The sequence below is a fragment of the Canis lupus genome, chromosome 9 (assembly GCF_048164855.1).
Source record: "Canis lupus baileyi chromosome 9, mCanLup2.hap1, whole genome shotgun sequence".
Classification (NCBI taxonomy): Eukaryota; Metazoa; Chordata; class Mammalia; order Carnivora; family Canidae; genus Canis; species Canis lupus.
In genome coordinates this window covers 3,487,966-3,507,618 of record NC_132846.1, presented here as the reverse complement: position 1 = coordinate 3,507,618, position 19,653 = coordinate 3,487,966, and the positions used below count along the sequence as shown (strand labels likewise).

The 19,653-nt window shown below is 60.5% G+C and overlaps 2 protein-coding genes across 11 annotated transcripts in view; one reads left to right on the top strand and one right to left on the bottom strand.

Moving 5' to 3' along the window:
• Positions 1-19,653, top strand: part of ITPK1 (inositol-tetrakisphosphate 1-kinase) — a 180,075-nt gene that overhangs the window by 155,338 nt on the left and 5,084 nt on the right. For 5 of the 8 annotated variants that reach the window (XM_072837838.1, XM_072837835.1, XM_072837840.1 and 2 more), the window contains one exon: positions 2,607-4,724. The exons of the other annotated variants lie outside the window; for them this stretch is intronic. In XM_072837838.1, coding sequence (XP_072693939.1) covers positions 2,607-2,965 — 359 coding nt within the window. In that variant the 3' untranslated portion in view covers positions 2,966-4,724. Of the gene's footprint in view, positions 1-2,606; positions 4,725-19,653 lie in introns of those variants that run through there. 8 annotated transcript variants of the gene reach the window in all.
• CHGA (chromogranin A) lies at positions 7,304-18,636 on the bottom strand. 3 transcript variants are annotated; one of them, XM_072837832.1, is made up of 8 exons: positions 18,527-18,636; positions 17,799-17,845; positions 15,368-15,467; positions 14,483-14,551; positions 12,356-12,451; positions 10,827-11,252; positions 9,673-10,163; positions 7,304-7,799 (listed from the first exon to the last, which is right to left on the bottom strand). In XM_072837832.1, the coding sequence occupies exons 1-8, from the start codon at positions 18,570-18,572 to the stop codon at positions 7,716-7,718; spliced, it is 1,359 nt and encodes a 452-aa protein (XP_072693933.1). In that variant the 5' UTR covers positions 18,573-18,636; the 3' UTR covers positions 7,304-7,715. The 3 variants fall into 3 exon arrangements, with proteins under 3 accessions (XP_072693933.1, XP_072693935.1, XP_072693934.1); XM_072837834.1 differs by having other exon boundaries at positions 10,833-11,252; XM_072837833.1 differs by having other exon boundaries at positions 15,374-15,467.

Genomic DNA, 19,653 nt, shown 5'->3' with positions numbered 1-19,653 from the left:
GGGCCGGGAATGGAGGTTGGGTCACGGCAGCCGGAGCACCTTGGCCACACAGCCCAGCAGAAACTGTCCTAGGGAGCCCGATGCCAGGGGAATGCCCGGGAGCCCAGGGGAGGCCGTGTCCAGGAGAGCCTGGGTCTGGAGCACTCGGGGTGTATCTTGAGGGGTGCACGCCGGGGAAGGCCACTTCGGGGCCCTGGGTGGGCAGTGGCACCCCGTCCAGGAGGCTGCCGCTGGTCATGGGGAGGAGCAGGAGCAGTAGCTACTAGTGGCACACCAGGCCTGTGCTGAGAGCTCTGCTCTCGTGTTCACAGCATGGCATGCAGTGAGCTCTTATGGTGCCCTTACCTGTGGGCACGTGGAGGTGGGGGCCGGTTGACCTGCCCAAGACCTGTGGCCCACGCATGCTAGGAGTTAGGAGTGGAGCCCTGCCGCCTATTGCATGGCTTCCTGCCTCCCAGCTGAAGCTGTGGGTTCAAATCCTGGCTCTGCCCTCACAGCCTGTGATGGGACGAGCCACCTACGGGGATGTTGTCAGTGTCTGTTGTGCACAGCGGGAGCCGTGACTCCCACCTGCAGAGACGAGGAGAGGACGTTGGCCCGGGGCTTGGCCCCCAGCTGCTGCCCCGCAGGGCTAGTTGTCACCCAGTCGGCTCCCCAGGCCTCGGGAGCTGGCCTCGTGGCTGGTAGCCAGTTCAGGCAGACCTCAGGGGCCTCCCCCGTCATCTCCAGGTCAGCCTCAGGTCTCCAGACCACCCCTGGGAGCCCCAGAAGCACACACACACCCAGCCCTGGGCCGTGTCTGGGGGCCACAGAGTGCTGGCTAAGCAGCCAGCTTGTGTTCCTTGCTGTTGGCTTGACTCTTGTCCAGCTCTCTGCCCTCCATTTGCATCTCTCCCTTGGAAACCTAGCCGTGCACCCGCTGTCACCCCCCTGGAGGCCCCGGCCACCCCCTCTTCCCTGGCTTCCACGTGATACTCTGGGTGCAGACAGTACCAAAGGGCTGATTGAGGTCCCGGCTCTGCCATCTGGGAGCTCTTACCTCCTCTAAACCCTGGGTAATCCCTGGGCCCCAGCCCCTGGGGCGGTGAAGAGGCCACGAGTGGGGCCCTTGTGCATGCAGCCCGCAGGCTGGCTCTCCCTGAGCCTGGGAATCCTCAACACAAACACGCATTCCCGCATCCATCCCCCTGCTGATGGGCTCAGTCCCTGACTCCGTGCCTCAGTCTCCTTATCTGCAGAATGGGAACACCGTTGTGAAAAGTGAGCAAGGGCACACAGAAGCACGGGGCATGTCAGCTGGTTTACCCATTTTTATTTTTGTTGTGGGCACGTCTGTGTTCCCCTTGAAGCCTTGGGCACCTCAAAACGACAGCAGTTATTTGCTGGACAAGTCAGATGGTGGATAGGCAAGGCCGCCTCTGCCACCTGGCCCTGGGGGGGCTCTTCTGTGACAACGAGTGCGCCCTGCCCATTCCTGAGGCTTATTTTCAGCCAGCCTGTGTCGACAGCAGTGAGGGCCATCCTGGAGGGTCCTGCTCCCTCTGCCCTGCCCCACCTTGTGGTGGAGGTCACAGTCATGTGGGGAGTCAGCAGTGCCTGGAGCCCCTTCCAGGCAGGCGCACACTCTCTGCCCTGTTCCTGGAGGCCTTGGTTGGTTTGGGACGGTGCTGGGTGCCCATTCACTGATGTCTTTGAAATTTTGGGGGAGTAGGCAGAGTCCTGGCCCTGATGGCACAGCGCTCAGTGGTGGCCTGAGGAGCAGTTGGCTGACATTGCCTTCGTGTCTGTCTTGGGGGTTTAGCATGAGCTGTGGGGGAGCCCGAGCCCCACTGTGTTCAAGGCTCAGTTGTGGGCACGCAGGGGCCCCTTGGGGGCCTGGTCTTGGTCTGCTGGCTTTGATGCCCCGAGATGTGGCACAGCGGTCCCCCCGCAGGGACTTGGGGGTGAGAGGGATGCAGACTGTTCCCAGAGCAATAGCTGTCGATCCAGGGTCGCTGGGTCAAGTCTCCCCCCGAGATCTCGCGGTTTACGGAGGAGGAAGCTGAGGCCACGTGGAGAAGGAGCTGTTTGTGATAGAGCATGTGTGCAGTGGGTCTTTGGAGCTGCCCTGTCCCCTGTGCCCGTCCCCCTACCCCCCAAGCCTGGCCCCTTCCCCCCATCTCCTGTGCCCTGTCCCCCGTGCCTTGTCTCCCGTCCCCCATGCCTCATGCCCCATCGCCCGTGTCTGTCCCCCATCCCTCCACGCCTTTTCCCCCACGTGCATCACAGCATACTGGGGGGGGCGGGGGTGAATACATGAGACACGAAGCTGTGCCTGAGAGGGACAGGATGCAGGGCGTCTGCCCATCCACTCCAGCGTAATAGCATTTCACGCCCTGGGCTCAGCCAAATTCCAGAACTAGCCTTGGGCCCCACTCCCACTCTGAGTCTAGGCTTGGTAGCTCCAATTTGTCCCCTTACCTACCACACCTTGGTCTCTCGGTCCTCAGCACACCCACCGTGACTCTAAGAGCCCCAAGGTGGGCCTGCTCTGTCTGCGGCCACGTTGACACCCCAACCTGGCTCAACGCCCCCCCCCCCACCCCATCTCTCTCCCCCACATACAGGCTATGAGGGCGTCAGCGAGTTCTTCACAGACCTCCTGAACCACGTGGCCACCGTCCTGCAGGGCCAGAGCACAGCCACAGCGGCCGCAGGGGATGTGGCCCCACTGAGGCACAGCAGGCTCCTGGCGGAGCAGGCAGGCAGCCTGGCAGGCGAGCGGACGTGCAGCGCCGGCCCTGGCTGCTGTGGCAGCATGATGGGCCCGGACCCACCCTGGACGTCGGAGGCCGATGCGGGCGGCATGGGCGCGGGCGGCACTGCCAAGCTCCCACACCAGAGACTTGGCTGCACCGCAGCCGTGTCCCCCAGCTTCCAGCAGCACTGCGTGGCCTCACTGGCCACTAAGGCCTCCTCCCAGTAGCCATGGAGCCCAGGACCAGAGGGCGGCGTGAGCCGCGGGGTGCACCTGCCGGGCAAGCAGCTCCCAGCAGCGATGCTCCTACTAAGAATTCCCAGCGATCTGATTCTTCTTGTTTTATGTTTGGTTTTTATTTTTAATTTTTAACCTGATTTGCTGATGTCATGATCGAAATAAGGGGTGGTGGAGGGGGAGATGGAAGGGCACCCCAGTGGTCCAGCCTCGGGGAAGATGGACATCCCACCTGGTACCTGCTGTGCAGATGTCTTCACTGGGTTGACACTTGTTGTGTCTTCAACACTAGGTCTGAGTGTGAGGTGGGTTGTGCGTATGCATGTGCGGCTGCTATGTGTGTACGAGTGCGTGTGCACATCCACGTCTGTGTGTCTCCATGGCTGCTGTGGACCCCGTGGGGGCCGCCCCTGCTTGGGTGCTTGGCGACCGACAGTGCACGAGGGGTTCCTCCTGTCTTCTCCAGCCCCCGGCACGCAGGCCCGGCCCCCTCTCTGTTGCCTCCTGCTGGCCACCTCCACAGCTGTGGGAGGAACAGGGCCTCACGCTGTGGCCAGGGGAGCTGCTGGGTGTTGCTCCCCAGAGCAGGAGCTAGATGAAGCAGGAGGTGCACCCACTCCTTCCTTGAGGGGGGTCCCACATAGGGTCTGGGCTGTGGTCCACCTGTGGCCCACTAACGAAACGATGCTTCCCAGGGGAGGCCGAGGCCTTGAATTGGCTTCCCGTCTCCACATCCGGCACCCTAGGCCTCCAGGCCCTTCAGCATGGGTCCCATGCAGCCCTGCAAGGGGGGCGGGGGGCTCCCTCCCTGACCACACATGGCTCCTGGAACCCATGAGGGGCCCCAGGCTGATCCTGCCTGTGCCAAGGATTTGAGCTGTGACTGGACAGATCACCCCAGGTGTTGCTGGGCCTCAGCGTCCTCCTGTGTGATGAGCAGTTGAGACCAGAGACCTCTGACGGGCAGGCTGGATGCCCTGCGCCCCGCAGTGGGGCCTGCCTGCCTGAGAAGTCAACCCAGTGCACCCCCTGGCATCAAGGTGGCTGAGGCCTGCTTCCATGGCCAGGAGGGCTGCCTCTGCGCTTCACGTCTTCTGACACCTGCCCTGCGGGCCCTCCTGTACTCACCATAAGCCCCAAGCGCAAAGCCGGCCAAGTGTGAAGGGAGCTGCGGCCCCAGGAGTGAGGAAATATTCACCCCCTCCTCCATGCACGGCAGATGCCACCAGCGCCTCGGGCACCTCCCACGGTGCCGGTGGGGCACCACCTGCCCCTCCGCAGAGAAGGTGGCCAGCGAGGACCTTCGCCAGCCCTGGGACAGGGTGAACCAAGGCAAAATGCAAAGGACCCGGTGAGCATGACCTTCAGATACCCTTTTACTTGGAGAAGGTGGGAGAGGCCTCCAGGCTGTCCTTTGTGGCCCAGTGAGGACGCTGCTGCGAGGCCTGGGTGTGCGGCAGTACCTTCAGGCTCAGCGGGGGGGGGGGGGGGGGGGGGGGGGTCGCCCACCCTCCGGCAGAGGAAGGGCCGGGTGGTGACCGCCATCAGGCAGGGCTGGGCCGGCTGAGGAACCCCGTGACCCGAGGACCCACTGACTAACCGCGTTTACACGACTTGAGTGTTGAACCCTGATTATAATGTCTGTATGGCGCCTTTCCTAGTCCAACCCTGAGCCCCGGGGAAGCGGGAGAGTGTGGCTGGCCTCTTGCACTGCTTTGTCTCCAAAATAAACTACTGAAATCAAACCGCATTTCACACGTGTTTACAAATGTTGCTAAAAATTTCCATTGTTCTGGACTGTTAATAAAACAGTTTTACTCTCTTAAATGAAACTCCAACCCTGATCTGCCTCAGAACAGGGGGCAGGCGGGGGGGGGGGGGTGCCATGTGACCCCCAAGGCCTTTCCGTGCTCCTGTGTACCTGAGGTCCACCCCTCAGGTCACCCAAGCTCGGCTCCGGGGCCCACGCAGCAAGTAATTCCCCCACTGGCCCCGATGCGGGGGGCGAGCAGGGTGACCATGGTTTCCAGAAGTGGAATCGAGGGAGGGTTTCGCTTCCTAAAGACTGGGAGTGCCAGGTGGTGGGAGAGGGGAGGCCTGCCCCTGGAGCACACAGGCTGCTCCTGCCCCGGCTGTGAACCCGTCCAGCAAACACTGGCCATCTCTGGTTGAGGGGCCTCAGGAGCAGATGAGAAGGGAGCATGAGTCGCCGGTGGTGGTGCACCGGCCCCAGACCTTCCCTCGCGGGGTCCCTGGGGCTCACTGACAGCTGTGGGTCCCAGGACACTCCACAGACCTCCTGTCTCCTCAGGCTTTGCGGTGTCTGTGTCAGGGAAACGCACAGCCACTAGGATGCTCCTTCCTGAGGGTCGCTGGTGCTGCCTCTGGACCAGAGGCCCTGGAACCTTGTGGGGCCCCTGGCGGGGATGGGGGGGTCGGCTGTGCTGTGCACGCGTTGCGCCTGGAGCGGCCCTGCGGGAATCAGGACGTCAAGACTCTCATTCCCAAGCTTCCTTTGCCAGATGGTGGGCATGTAGGGGTCTTCAGGGGATTCAGTGCCCGGGGCTGCTGAGCACACAGCCGATGTCAAGGGCTCCAGGAACAAGTGCCGGCAGGGCGGGGGCAGGGGTCTTGCAAGGTCTCAGCGCTGGGCAGTGTGGTCTCAGGTCTGGATAAGGTCTTGCAAGGTCTCAGCGCTGGGCAGTGTGGAGCAGGACCCTGGGATCAGGTCTGCTTATAGATGCTGCGATTCCGCGGACCGTGCACAGGCCCCTGACCCTGTCCTCCGGAGGGCCCCGGGGTTGTCCTGGCCTGGCGTCCTTCCCCAGGTAGTCGTCGGAGCTCTGCAGTGCATGGTGGGGTGGGCCGGGCCTGGAGCCGCTCTGAGGCCAGGGGAGACTGTGTGTCCTTGTCCTGATCTGGGAGCCCACATCGGCTCAAGCCCCTGGGGTGTGCTCGTGCTTCTGCCCCTGGACATTCACTCACGTGGAGGGACCCCTGATGGCTCCGTGACCACGTGCTGGCTGGCCACGAGGCAGAGAGCTGGCCTGATGCCTGACAAAGCGGCTGGGCTTCTACCTCCCGGGTCAGCCTGGCTGCGCCCTAGCCCTCGCGTCTCCCTGCCGAGCCCGAGCCCGAGCCTGAGGAGCCCGAGCCTGAGCCCGAGCCTGCATCGACGTGGCTAAGGTTCCAGAGCAGCCGCGCTCCCATTGGTCTTGCCCTCCGCGAGAAAGGGCGTCCACCTCTGTGAGCTGGGGGTGATCCCCCGCCCGCCCCAGACACAAGCTGTTCCCAGAACTGTTAGTGAGGTTGGACCCGGCCGCCCTCTCCTGCTCCCGAGCGCCTGCCCCTCCCCAGGCCCCCAGGGGCCTTTCCCAGAAAGCATTGCCTTTCCCCTTCACTTGCAGGCTTATCCATGATGTGACCTGAGGGCCGGAGAGGCCGACCTCTCCCTCCAGAGCTGTTGGTGGGATCACACCCTGTCAACATCTGTTTTTTCTCAAAAAGCTCCTCGCATGGCGACTTCACCAAAAATGTGGCGTTTCTTGTGACACCTGAGCTTTGTGACAAATGCTAAGTCCTCCTCACCAGCGACAAGCAACATTTCCCAGAACCCTGAGCAGCTCTGTATCTGATCTGTGAACATACACACATACGATGTTTCTACGAATGGACATCCTGTATGTAGAGTCACGGCTTCTGTAAGAGCCAGGACACATCTGCCGGCCCTTTGGGTTTGGCTTCTCCACGTGATTATGACAGCGCAGGTGGCCATCTTTGGGGTGGGTTATTTCAGGGACAAGGGGACCTCTTGTTTTCTCTGTTAACTGGCCTCGGTAGCAGGTGTTTTGATATCTGACAGCCTGGTGGAACACGGTTGATGTGGTGTGTCATTTCTGTCACTGTTGGGGGTGGAGCACACCCTTGAAATGTGTGAAGACATAAACGTCTTATGGCACCAGCTCTTCGTGGGGGTGTCCCTCTGTGCCTCGGGGTGCTTAGCAGTCGCAGTGGGCACCCCCCGCCAGCCTCATCAGTGAGGCCCAAGGTGGCCAAGATCCTTCACGGATTCATGTCATCATCGTCATGGTTTTGTGGCCCTGGGCCCTTTGAATCCCTGTCACCATCTGATGAGGAAATAAGTATTCCATTTTTCAGATGAAGAGACTGACGTCCAGGGATGCAAAGTCGCGGACCCAGAGTCCCATGGCTAAAAAAGTAGCCCAGAAAGGATTTGCTCCAGGGAAGTAAACCTCCCCTTGTCCCTTTGCCTGAATCCGACCCATCTCACCCTCCCCCACTCTGAGTCAAGAGGGGGAAACGGTCACAGAAACCAGAAAGAGCCCAGAGCAGATTTATTTTTCCTTAGATAAATTTTGTAAAGAATAAATTACAGTCAGGAATTCTCAGCTTTCACCAAAAGGTTAGAAGTTATTGCAGTTGCACCCAATGGCTCTGATGGTGGGAAGGAAACTTCTAGAAATCTGCTTGTGTCTCGCGAGAAAAGACAACCGGTTAAAGTCGTGGAGGGGTCCGCCCTTGCAGAGGGGCGCACAGGGGCAGGAATTGGGAGCAGGAGGAAAGGGGTGAGGGGGCCAGGGTGGCCTGGGTTTTGGGCAGGCTGCAGCGGCCTCCCTACCAGCAGCCGCACCTGGCCAGGACCTGCGGGGGGAACAACAGAGCCAGGACCACCGGCTGCCTTGGGGCCCTGGGGGGGGGGGGGGGGGGGCTGGCCGGTGGGTCAGCCCCGCAGCAGCGCCTGCAGCTGCTGGGCCACCTTCTCCAGCTCTGCCTCGATGGTCATCAGGGTCTCCAGCTCCTGGTCCTAGGAGAGAACAAACGAACATCAGGTCAGGCCAGGACAGGCAGGCGGCGTGGAGGGCGCGGTCCTCTAGCCTGGCTGTGCCGTGGCCGCTGTGTGGTCTCAGATGGGTAGCTCGGCCTCTCTGCTCCATTCACACCGTGGGGACAGAGATGCTGCCCTGCTGGGGTTACTGGGGGTTACTGTGCAGAGAACTGGAGGGGACAGGGCCTGACTCCACCACCCCCAGTGGCCTCCTCCCTGGTGGCTCTGGGTGAACCCAGGGAACACAAAGCCTCCAGTGCTCCTCCTGGCCTGAGGGGCTGTGGGGATACAGGAGCTGCCCGGCCTCTACCTGCTGGGGGCTGGGCCTGGATCCTTAGCCCCAGTCACAGGGGCCCCAAGCTCTGGCTGCCAGGGTGGTGCCAGGCAGGGCAGCCCTTCGTGAGCCCTGCTCTGCGCTGCAGCCTCGGGGAGCTGCCAGGACCCCCAGAGCTGGGACCTGTGTCCACACACCTGGGACTTGGAGCCGCAGTTAGGGAAGGCCATGCCCCGCCCCCGGTGGTGACCTTGGATGCCAGGCAGGACATGGAGTAATAGGGCCATGGTTAGGGGCCCTAGAGCTTTTGTCTTGGAGCAGCCCCTGAGGCGTGACTTTTTGTGATGCTGGAGCATTTCTGAGGAGACCCTGGGGCTGGTGGGGAGGAGGCCCTGCCCTGCCCTCGCGGCTCTGGGGTCCCCATTGTTCTGCCTGTGGAGACAGGAAGCTGGCAGGCCCCTCACGGCACTCCGCTATCTCCAGCTTCTGTGTGTGTGTGTGGGGGGGGCGGGGGTGCTCAGAGGTGCCCAGGCTTGTCTTGGACCAAAGCTAGGTGGGGGCAGTTTCCTGGGGATGCATCCTGGTTCCGGCTGCCAAGGAGGTACCACGAACCTGGTCACAGCCCAGAAAGATGGTTGGGACCTGAGGAAGGAGCCACGTCTGTGTCAGGATGGGCAGATGGCACTGGGGCCACAGAGAGGTCCCTGCCCTGCAGGGCAGCAAGGGCTGGACCACAGACCCCAAAGGCCGCCTCCAGCTGCAGGGCAGTGTCGCCAGCCCGCCGAGGACCCAGCTTCCGCCTCCTCACCTCTGCAGCTACGTCCCAGCACACCATCGAACTAACGGGGTAGCCCTGCCTGTAGCCAGGCTGTGAATGCTCCTATATTCCGACCACAACAATGAGGTGAGCAAGGAAGGTCACCTTGCTCCCATTTCTCAGATGGAGGAAACAGAGGCTCAGAGAAGGGGAATGACCTGCCCAAAGTCACACAGCTGGCAAGAGGCAGAACCCAGGTCTTCTGGGGCCTCCGTGCCTCCCTCACCCCCTCCCCACCAGGCCTGAGGTCCTGTGGCCGTGGCCGGCCCTGCCTCAGGAGAGGAGGCAGGGTCTGAACCTAGGGGGAAAAGTGTGCCTCCCAGGAGGGGTGTTGCTGGATCAGAGTGCAGGGGCTTCCCTGGCCTCCCCGTCCTCTAGGGCCCCCGGGCCTGGCCCTACCCACTCTCGGGGCCAGTCGGGCCTCCCCAGGCCGGCCCCTGCCTGGCGCTTTCCGTTGGGAGCTCCCTCTGCGCAGCTGCACTCACTCCAGCCCCTCCCGCTGCGGGACAGAGACCTACCTGCCCGGAACATGTCCCCAAGCCGCCTGCAGCCTGTGAGCCAGACTTCACTCACCCCCCTACCCCCCTGCCCTCCCGGCCCTGCCCCGCTCCCCAGAGCCCCCCACCCCGCCCCATCTGTGTGCCTCTTCGGGCTCAGACCCCCGAGGACTGGCCATGTCCCCTCCGCGGGGCAGGACCGCACATCTGGCTGGCCCGCATTCTGGAGGCCTGGCCTGGGGCTGGAGCCCGCCCCGTACCAACCTCTGGCCTGCGGTTGGCGCTGCCCTCCTCCTCCTTCTTCTCCTCCACATAGCCGCGCACCTGGAGGGGCAGACTCGCCTCCACGCTGTCCTCCCGGGAGGTCGGCCTCCAGCCTCGACGCAGCGGCAGCCCAGGCCCCCTGAAGTCGTAGGCCCGGGCGCGGAAGGAGAGCTTCATGGAACGGTCGGGGTCGTCGTCCTCGTCCTCCCCCTGCAGCCCCTTCTTGGCCGTCAGCTCCTTGGCCAGCTGGTCCATCCTCCATCGCTTGGCACCCTCCCAGTCCTTGGAGAGCTGCTCCTCCTTCTGCTCCTGCTCCAGCTCCCTGTTCTTCCCGCCCCGGAAGAGGCCTCGAGGGGCCTCTGCCATCTCCTCCTCTTCCTCCTCCTCCTCCTCCTGCCGGGAGTGCTCCCGCTCTCCCTCTCCCTCAGGGGGCCGAGCCTCCTTAGCCCCTGTCTTCCCGGCTTCGTCCACAGCCTGAGCCTCGGGCCAACCTGGAGCAGGTGGTGCACAAGAGCAGGAGAATGAAGGCGGGAGCACCACGCTGGCCCCTGCCGCTCCCCAGGGCCTGTGGCCATTGCTGGGACCGCAGACCACAGCCAGGTCCAGCCCAGCCTCCCCGTGATGATCCTACTTGGAGGCAAAGGCTGTCTTGATACCGCACTTTGCAAGAGCCTCTCGAAGCTCAGAGGCAGGTTGGCCAGAGCCTGCGTGTTCTATGGGCCCCTCCTCCCAGAAGTCCCCGATCACGGGGCCCCAGCTGGGGAGCCAGGAAGGTCCCTGACAAGGCCCTCTGAGGAGCCAGCAGCTCCCCTAGACCCTGGGTGAAGCTGACACCGTCCCCCAGCCCAGCCCGTTTTCACCTGTCCCTCTGTTCCCACTCACCCTCTCGTCTCCTGGGTTGGAGGGGAGGGGCCGTGTAGAATAGTGAGTGAGAGATGCAGGGTTTGGAGTCACACAAACCTGGGCTGGAATCTCTGCTTTTACTACAAATCAGCTGTGTGAGCTTGGGCAGATTACTTAACCCCTCCGAGCCCGTTTTCCAGGTGGAAAAGAGCTAATACCGACCTCCCAGGATTGCAGTGGAGGTGGAATGAGAGTGTGGGTGAGCCCCCCCTCCCCCACGCACTTGTTAAGGCCTCAGGCATCATACATACTCTCACCCCTGTGGGTCTCCTGGTGGCCGAGGCTTGGGTGGGGGTTAAGTGCCTCCGTGGGGTTTTCTTCCTCAGTCGCAGCCTTCTCTCCAGTCTCTTCCTCTTCCTCCTCCTCCTCTCGCTTTGCCTGCTGCCCTTGCTCTGCACCCGGGCCCTTCTCTGTGTCCACCAGGCCCTGAGAGAGGCCCTCGCTGTCTTCCTCGGCCTGTGAGTCTGGGTGTTTCTGGCCGGGAAGGCTGGCTAGGGAGTGAGTGTTGGCAGCCTCCTGCTGCCCTGGGGCCTGGCTGTCCCCCTCGACCTGGGGCCCTCGTCCAGGCTCCTGGGAGGCTTGGGGCCTGGCTCCGTCTGTGTCTCCATCATTCTCTGTCTCTTTAGAGTCCTCTCTTTTCTCCACAGCATCCTTGGGGGATGCCTCTCCCGTCACCTCTGCAGAAACAACAGGCCCTGAGGACCAGGCTGCACTTGGGGTCTCCCCCGATTTCAGAACTCAGTCATTGAATCTCTGGGCTTCCAGTGAGTCCCACCTGAGACACTCATGACAATTAGTGTTACCTGCTCCATGTCTGGGTCTGACCCCAGCACAATGGGTATGTGTTTCTTTCTTTGTAATTCTACTTCTTAAAGCAGGAAGTGATTTAAAAAAAATAAAGACCTTGAAAATGATCCCAGAACTAAAAATTAGGACATCAGCTAAATTGCTATGTGATCTTGAGCAAGTGCCTTAACCTCTCTGTGTAAGAGACACCATTGCTGCAGCTTTGTTCTCCCCTCCACATGAGCTTCTCTGCCTTGAGTGTCCTTTGGAAGTGCTCCATCCCTAATTGTATGGGTTCGTTAAAAGGCATTTTCTGGTGGCTGCCTTGAAGGTACCTTTTAACCAGGAAAAGTAAACCCAGCAGTGTAACCAAGTACATTCTACCACTTGACTCTGGGCCCCCAGGTCCAAGTGTCCCCATCCTATCTACAGAAACGCTGCCCGACCCGTGGACAGGCACGGTGACCTGTCCATGCTCACTGTCTGTAAGCGGCAGGGCCTCCAAGTGCCACATGCAGGTGACGCATAGCTGCCTCCCCAAATGAAAGCCCTCAGAGACCCCTGATCCTTGGAACTGGCCTGTCCCCCCACCTTCCACATGCAAAGGGCAGGCCCAGCGGAGGTGGTTTGTGGCTGTTGCCAAGTGGGAGGACGAGTCCTGGGGCATCCCCCGTGACCTAAGCCATGATCTCTTTGACCTTAGAAGCTCTCTGGCTTCAAGAAAGATGATCCAGGTTCAGTGTTTGAGTCTGGGATCCTCGTACAACAGGACTGATGCTGAGGCACCACTAGATCCCGGGGGACAGGTGCATCTGTAGTGATGCTGCTTAAAGCACGCTGGGCCTCAGTTTCTCCATTTGTGCAGGATAGATTAAAATGAGAGCTAGCTGCCTGACAGGCCCTAACGGAGGGGCTCCTTAACCCCTCCCAATCCTTATAAGTACTGCTCCTACATCCTCTCTCCCCCACTTCTGGCTAGACTGGCAGCACTGACCTTTCTGCTCGGCCTGGTCATTCTGCTTGTCAGGAGCCTCTGCGAGTCCATCCTCAGAACTGCTGTGTTTCTTCTGATATGCCCTCTCCTTGGCACCTGGTATGAGAGAAGGAGGGGAAAAAAAGAAAAGAAGAACAAAGTCCAACTTGGCTAAGCCCAGCCCTGGCATATTTGCGAGTGACGGCGTCCCTTTCCTTCTGTAAACCGGGCACGTGGTGCTCCAGGCCTGCCCGGTGGGATGAGTCAGCGCCAAGTCCGGGGGCAGGGGTGCTAGCTCCCCGCCCCCTCCCAGCCAGGGCCCGTCGCAGCCACAGCCCCTCTCCACGCACACATTTCTCCTACCTGGGAAACGAGGACAAGCCTCGCCTGCTGCCTCCAACAGCAACAAAGATGGAGCTGAGGGTCCGGGGAGCAGAGCGTGAGGGCCCCTCAGTACTGACTGGTAGGACCCCTCCTACCAGGTCCCTCCAGGACCCTGTCAGGCCTGGTCCTTGGGCAGCAGCTGCCTGAGCTTCTGCCAGGATCTGCAGGCGGCCCTCTCCTTGCCTGGGCCCCGGGCTCCTGCCTCTGTCCCCACCCGTGCCCGCTTCCTGATGACGGCCCCCCGGCCAGGCCACCTCTGCAGATGCTGCTGCAGTTTTCACCAGGCTGGGAATCCCTGGGGCGGGTGGAGGCGCCGGCACATCGGCTGTGGGCCTCGGGTCACGCCTCCCGGTGGCTCGTTCCTCACCATGTGATGTTGGGTGGCGAGCTAGCCGAGGTGCGGGTGCCCACGAGACAGTCTGAGTGCAGAAGAGGGAGTGGACGGGAGGACGCGCGGGCAGGCAGACAGGCGGACACGTAGCCTCATCCCGTACTCTTACTAGAGAGCAGTGATGCGCGTGCGCATCGAGAAGGTTCGTGTTGGACACGCACATCCATGTGTGCAGACACACCAGGACACGTACCCCTGGAATAGTCTCCGTTGACTTGATTTAATTATTTAAATGTAATAAGTCAGTCATTCAATATTTAAGTTTTAAATTATCATATTGCAATAAAATATTTAATGTTTAGCTAAAAAAAACCCACCAGGGTCAATGAAGATGAAATGGATGAGACAGGCGGTGGTAGCCAGGCCCCAGCCAGCACCGCGCCAGGCACTCACTTTAGGCTCCCGGTGGCCGCGTGACCGGGCGCCTGCCGTCCATTCGCACTCGTGGTGGGTCTTCCCGTGGGCCCTAGACTGCGGCCTTCCCAGGGCCAGAGCAGCCTGCGCGCCTCCCACCTCACCGCACCCACAGAAGCCCAGCCCCGAAAGTGAGCCCTCACTTCGGTGGACGTAGATGCAGATCTCTGGCAGAGGGCCAGTGCCTGGGGAGAGGCACAGCGCCAGCGGCCGCTTCCCACAGGACATCACCTTGGAAAGATGCAAGGCCAGGACCCATCTTTTTTCAATGTACCAGGGACATCTCTGTGACTCACATGAACCACATGTGAAGGAATCTGGGAAGCGATCTGGGCATGGGCATCCACGGGATGACATCAGCCTAACTCTCCATCCCAGCATCCTATCTGGGTTCTGCTTGCATAGCCTCAGTGACAAGGAGCTCACTACCCCCACAAAGTCACTCCATTCCCAAGAGTATCACTGGATGTTTCTGAATCTCGGAGAGAAAGACATACTCGACTCTAAAACATGCTGAGAGTCTGGTCTGTGTTTTGGGGGCAAGCAAGACCTTGCTTTCCCCATCTACTCCTTGAATAGAAGCTCACAAGTGGTAATGGGCCCCTCCTTTTTCCTGGAGACCAATTTGCTTTTCAGTTAACAGACACTGCAACGTAGTCTTAAAAGTACCCCCACCGAGATGACTGATACCCAGAGACAGCAGGGTATCAGGAGAGCTACATCTTGGCATGTCCTTAACTTACTGTGTGACCTTGGACAAGTCACTCAACCTCTCTGGGCTTTTATCTCTTTAACTGTATCAATGACAAATTGGGACAGGGAAGAGCCCACCTTCCTCCTCTATGTTGGCAGGGAAATAACTGAGTCAGAGAGAAACAGGACCTTGCTCAAACTTCCATCCTGGCTTTCTATCAATTACTGGAATTTATCCAGATTCCTATGCAGAGACTGGAAAATACCTTGGAGAGCAAGGTCTTGGAGCTCTTTCAGCAAATTCTGATGTCGCAGGATTGAGAGGATCCGTTCATCTGCAAGGAGGGAGAGTCGTTATGAGTGGTTTCCAGAGAACAGCCGAGAAAGAGATTACCATCAATTTTCAGCTGAGCACAAGTTTATTTTGGAAACTGAAAACCTGGGGAGCAGCCGCGAGATTGCATCTTGAGAGAACACAGTGGAACTGGCTGCCCTCCCAACGTCACTGCTTCTTACGGCCTCAAGAGGTCAGGCACCAGCCAGCCCAGCGCCCAGGCCTCCGCGGGAGAGGCCAGGCCCTCAGGTGCAGCCGGGGTTGTCTCTACACCGTGTTCTACCCTTTCTTGACTTTCCTATCCGTTGGTTTCTGACTCTTCCCGGATGGTCCGCCCCCAGTGCTAATGGTGGACCCTCCAACAGCTGGACAAGACTCAACTGCCTAGTTGGAAACACTCCGTCCTTGTCACGCCCACAACACTCCTTTCCTCATCACAAACCTACAGACTATCTGCCGGGCACCAGCTGTTCTTGGCTCTGGAGAGATCATAACACAACATCTCTGTCCACAGGGTAGACCAGGTGGCCTGCTGCTCCGGCCCTGGTTTCATTCCACCCAGAATTCTAGTTAATTGTGTTCCTATCTGTTCTATCTGCTGGTCTGCAAGCTCCAGGAGCTGTGACACCCCCCACCCCCTCCTCTCCCTGTACCACTTCAACACTAGCACAAGCCCAACCAGGGCAGGCACTTGATCGGTGACTGTTGAATTAAATCATTGAATTCTGCCAAAAGCCACAGACCTGTATCCTCACCTCCCAGCCCCAGGGGCAGTGCGCCGCCACCCCCACCCCCAACCCGCCGCCCCCAGCCTTGCCTGTACCTCCTCGGAGTGTCTCAAAACACTCCTGGCTGACGGGCATGGGACTGGGCTTGGAGAGTGTGTCAGAGATGACCTCAACGATGCACTTCATCACCTAGGAAGAGAGTGGGGGCACGCTGGGGCTGGTTTGTGTTTGGGGCTCAGCTCCAGGACAAATTCCTAATGAGAACATAGGACCATTTGCTTTTGTCTTCAGGAGTCCCTGGATGCCTGTCTCAGGCGCACAGCTCTGCATTCCCAGCCAGACAATAAGAGCAATAATAGAAACCCCTTAGATGGTGTTTGCCATGTGCCAGGCACTCTAATGATATAGCCAGCAGGTACCCCTCAAAGGTGAGACATGGTGGGAGCTGAGTACTGGGTACCCAGTACCACATGTCTCTCTAACGATGGGGAAGCTGCTCCTGGGCATTAAGGTATGTCTTTTAGAAGTACATTAGTCTTGCAGGTGCCTCAAAGGTCAACTACCTCCAGGAAGTACTTCTGGACAGCCCAGAGAGCAAAGACCTTCCCTAGCTCTACCCTGTCTGGAAACAGGACTTGGGTCACTCTCTCCCAAAATCCATGGTGTTGTTACACGCAGAGAGTGACAGCCTCATGGTCTGGATTTATATTTACCCTGGGGATAAATCCTGTGGCTGGATGTGGGCTCACATCAGCTACACCTGGGTGCCTGCCCCAGGCCAACAGCAGCCATATCTCTGAACGTTTTGTCCAGTGCCCAGCAAGGTGCAGTGGGTAATTAGGCAGCTGATACATGGATATTTGAAGGTAGTGGCAGCTGCCATGCTGTATCCACAATGGGTGATCTTGAACATATGACTTGACCTCTCTGAGCCTCAACTTTCTCATTTGTAAAATGAGAGCAAGAAGACTTTCCCAATTCCCCTCCCAGGGTGATCAGACACAGATGGGAAAACACTCTATAAAGTGTGAAGTGCCACACACACCAAGGGAGGGATTCACAACTCTCCACCTGCTTTGGCTGCCTAGAGCAGGGCAGAGAAGCAGGAGGTGTCAGACATGTATTAGGCAATGCTGGTGGGGAGTGAGGGGGTGGCAGGCTGTGTTTATGTCATGCCAAAGCAACCCATCCAAAAATTGAGGATGGCAAACTGGCAAACAGGCGCTGCAGTAGTCACAGCATCATAGGATGGAATATTTAGGTCTTCACTAGCTGTTATGGTGCCCCAGACCCCAGGCTGCTGGGTCCAGTATGGTGACCATGAAGGATCTGGTAGGAAGGGCCCTGCAGCCTGTACCCTGCCTCCGCCTGTAGCTGTCGACCTTACACTGGGAATATCAGATAATCAGCAGTCCATGAGGACAGACTTTGGGAGAGAGAAATTGGGTATGGGTCCAAAGAATAATAAGGAGCTCAGAGGGGAAGCTCTGGGTGCCAATTTACCGAGGACCTGCTATTTGCCAGGTGCCTTACATCTATGATTCCTACACTCACAATTTCCCTCAAGGGAAATACTATAGATGGATAAAGGGGCAGCTCAGAAAAATTAAGGAATTTTACCAAAACCACACAGTGGTAGAGGCCCACATATAGGCCTGTCTGCAAGGAAAACACATGAAATATAACTGAGCAAATAGAGGTTGAAATTGCTTTGATGTTTTGGGTTTAACCATAGCCCCTCTGGAATGGAAGAAAACAGGCCCTGAAAAGGTAGAAATGTATCTGAGTTGCAAGTGAGGGTCTGTAAGCACCAGAGACTGGAAAAAGAACCCCAGCCCAGACATGAATGAATTCCAAGTACACACCCAACAGAGATCGTCTCACTGGCTACAGGTTCCCACTAGTATCTCCTAAGGCCCTTTCCTGGCTGACGTCTACCATCAGCCCCAATGGCCAGGCCCCTGGGTGCAGAAGCCGTGCTCAAGAGTGGGTGCTCAAGAGTGGTTTTTTTCGTGGCCTTTGGGAGAGCTGGGGCCTGAGGGCCTATGCAGCCCGGGGTGGGGGGGGGGGGCTGGGGGGGGGTAGGGATTGCTGGCAGAGCCTGAGGAGGAGGAGAAGCTCAAAGAGGGAAGCCAGAGCCAGAGAAGTCAAGACCATTCTTGCAGGTCTGCGGACAACCATAACCACAGAGAAGTGCCCCCCAGCAGCTCATGCAGGGCCTGCAGATTTGGAGCATTCACAGCAACAAGCCTGGCATCTTGGCCCAGTAGCTAAGAACCAGGCCCCATCGGCAGCACACCCAGCTCAGAAGAAGCTGGGGAAGTCCCCACAGCGGGATGGCAGGGAAATCTAGCAATCTTTGATATCTTCTTTTACAAGCTGTCCCCAGGCTCAGCAGCCGCAGTGCTGGCTCTTGGCTTTATGCCAGACTCACTCCTGCAGCTGACCAAAACCTGGCTGTGAGGTGTTCATGGGGGCCTCCCACCCACTACCCTGGGGCATTCCCGTACCCCTTCTTACCTCAGTGTCCCCTTTATTCACCGGGCTGCTCACAGGAAGGGCAATGGCTGGGAAGAGAAAGAGAGAGCTGGGGTCATGCCTCTGCTCCAAGAGGAGAGCCCAATCCTTCCTGACTGGGTTCACAGGGGGCCCATTCACCCCGGTGCTCTCCTTCAAAACTCCCCCCCGCCCCCACTGAGATGCTGGGGTTGGTTTTGTTTCCCTTCCCTGGCTGCTGCCCCCGTGGGGATGGTCCCCAGGGGCTGCACTGAGCTCCCTGACGCTTCCCTTTGGGAAAGCTCCTGCTCTGGGTTTGTGGGAGGTGGGGGATAGCTGAAGGCCAGTGCTATGAAAACAAGGCCAGTGGCTGAGTGGGACTGGGGTGGGGAAGGAGGCGGGGAGAGGAAGAGGGACCCCGGAGGGGGAGGATTGTGAGCGACGACAAGGAGAGGGAGAAGCCCAGAGCAAAAGACGGGAGGGCGGGAGCCTGCGGCGGTCCCATCTCGCCCATGACCTTGGGCAGCACGGCGCGGGCCAGGACTGGCCCCCGGGCACTCGAGACGCCGAGCCCAGACACGGGAGGGGGCGCCAGGGGTCCGACCCCCGGGTCACACATCGGGCGGCTGGGGCCGGGGCTCCGCGGGGTCCGGGGGCGGGGCGCTGTCCGCGGTGCTGAACGCTCGCCGCGCGGGAGGCGGGGGACGGGGCCGAGCCTGGGCCTGGGGCCGGCGGGGCCCGCGCTCGCTCACCTTGCCCGGCGCACAGCAGAAGGGCCAGGACGGCGGCGGAGCGCATGGCGAGCCCGAGGCCCGGGCGGCGGGCGGCGGGCGGCGGGCGGCGGGCGGCGGGCGGTCCGGGGGCGGCACCGGCGGGCACCCTGGCGAGGGTTGGCGGCGCGCGCGGCCTGGGAGCGGGTGGCAGCGGCGCTGGCGCGAACTGCGCGGCGGAGGGCTCGGCTTCCCCGTCTGCCAGCGCCCGCGGCCCACCCACCTCTCTCCGCGGGCCCGGCCTGCACGAGCTTATATACCCCGGCCCCGGAAGTGACGTCATCGCGCCGCCCCCGCCCCCGCCCGCACCCCTGGGGGTCCGGCCGCGGCTCGCTCCGCCTTCAGGCTCGCTCCTCGTGCTCCTGGGCGCCGCCGCCCGCCGCTGTCGCCCTGCACCTTCGACGGTCCCGCCGGCTGCTGTGTCCGCGGGCGGCTCGTTCCCAGGGCCCCCAGCGCCCGAGGCCCCCGCCGGCTCTACGCGCCGCTTTATGCTTCTGAGACGCCCTCCGCGGGGCGAGGACGGGGACGGGGACGGGGACGGGGGCGGGGGCGGGGAGGGGACGGGGACGGGGGCGGGGACGGGGGCGAGGACGGGGAGGGGACGCGGACGGGGACGGGGAGGGGACGGGGACGCGGACGGGGACGCGGACGGGGACGGGGACGGGGAGGGGACGCGGACGGGGACGGGGACGGGGACGCGCCCCCACCCCCACGCCCACCCCCACCCCCCATCTCGGAGCCCGAGGCCTTCCCGCCGCCTGGCGCTCCTCACGTACCTAGAGGGCCCCGGAGAGGCCTCCCGACCCCCTGCTTGGAGAAGGTCTCTCTTCTCCCAAAACTGCCAACCCAGTTTTGGGCCTTAACAACTTTTTTTAAAAAAAGATTTTATGTATCCATTCATGCGAGACGCAGAGAGAGGCAGAGACCCAGGCGGAGGGAGACGCGGGCTCCGTGCCGGGACCGAGGCGGGACTGGACCCCGGGACCCCGGGACCCCGGGACCCCGGGACCCCGGGACCGCGCCCTGGGCCGAAGGCGGACGCTCAGCGCTGAGCCACCGGGGCCCCCGTCGCAGTCTGTAACGGGGTCTATATTCATGTATTTGAAAAT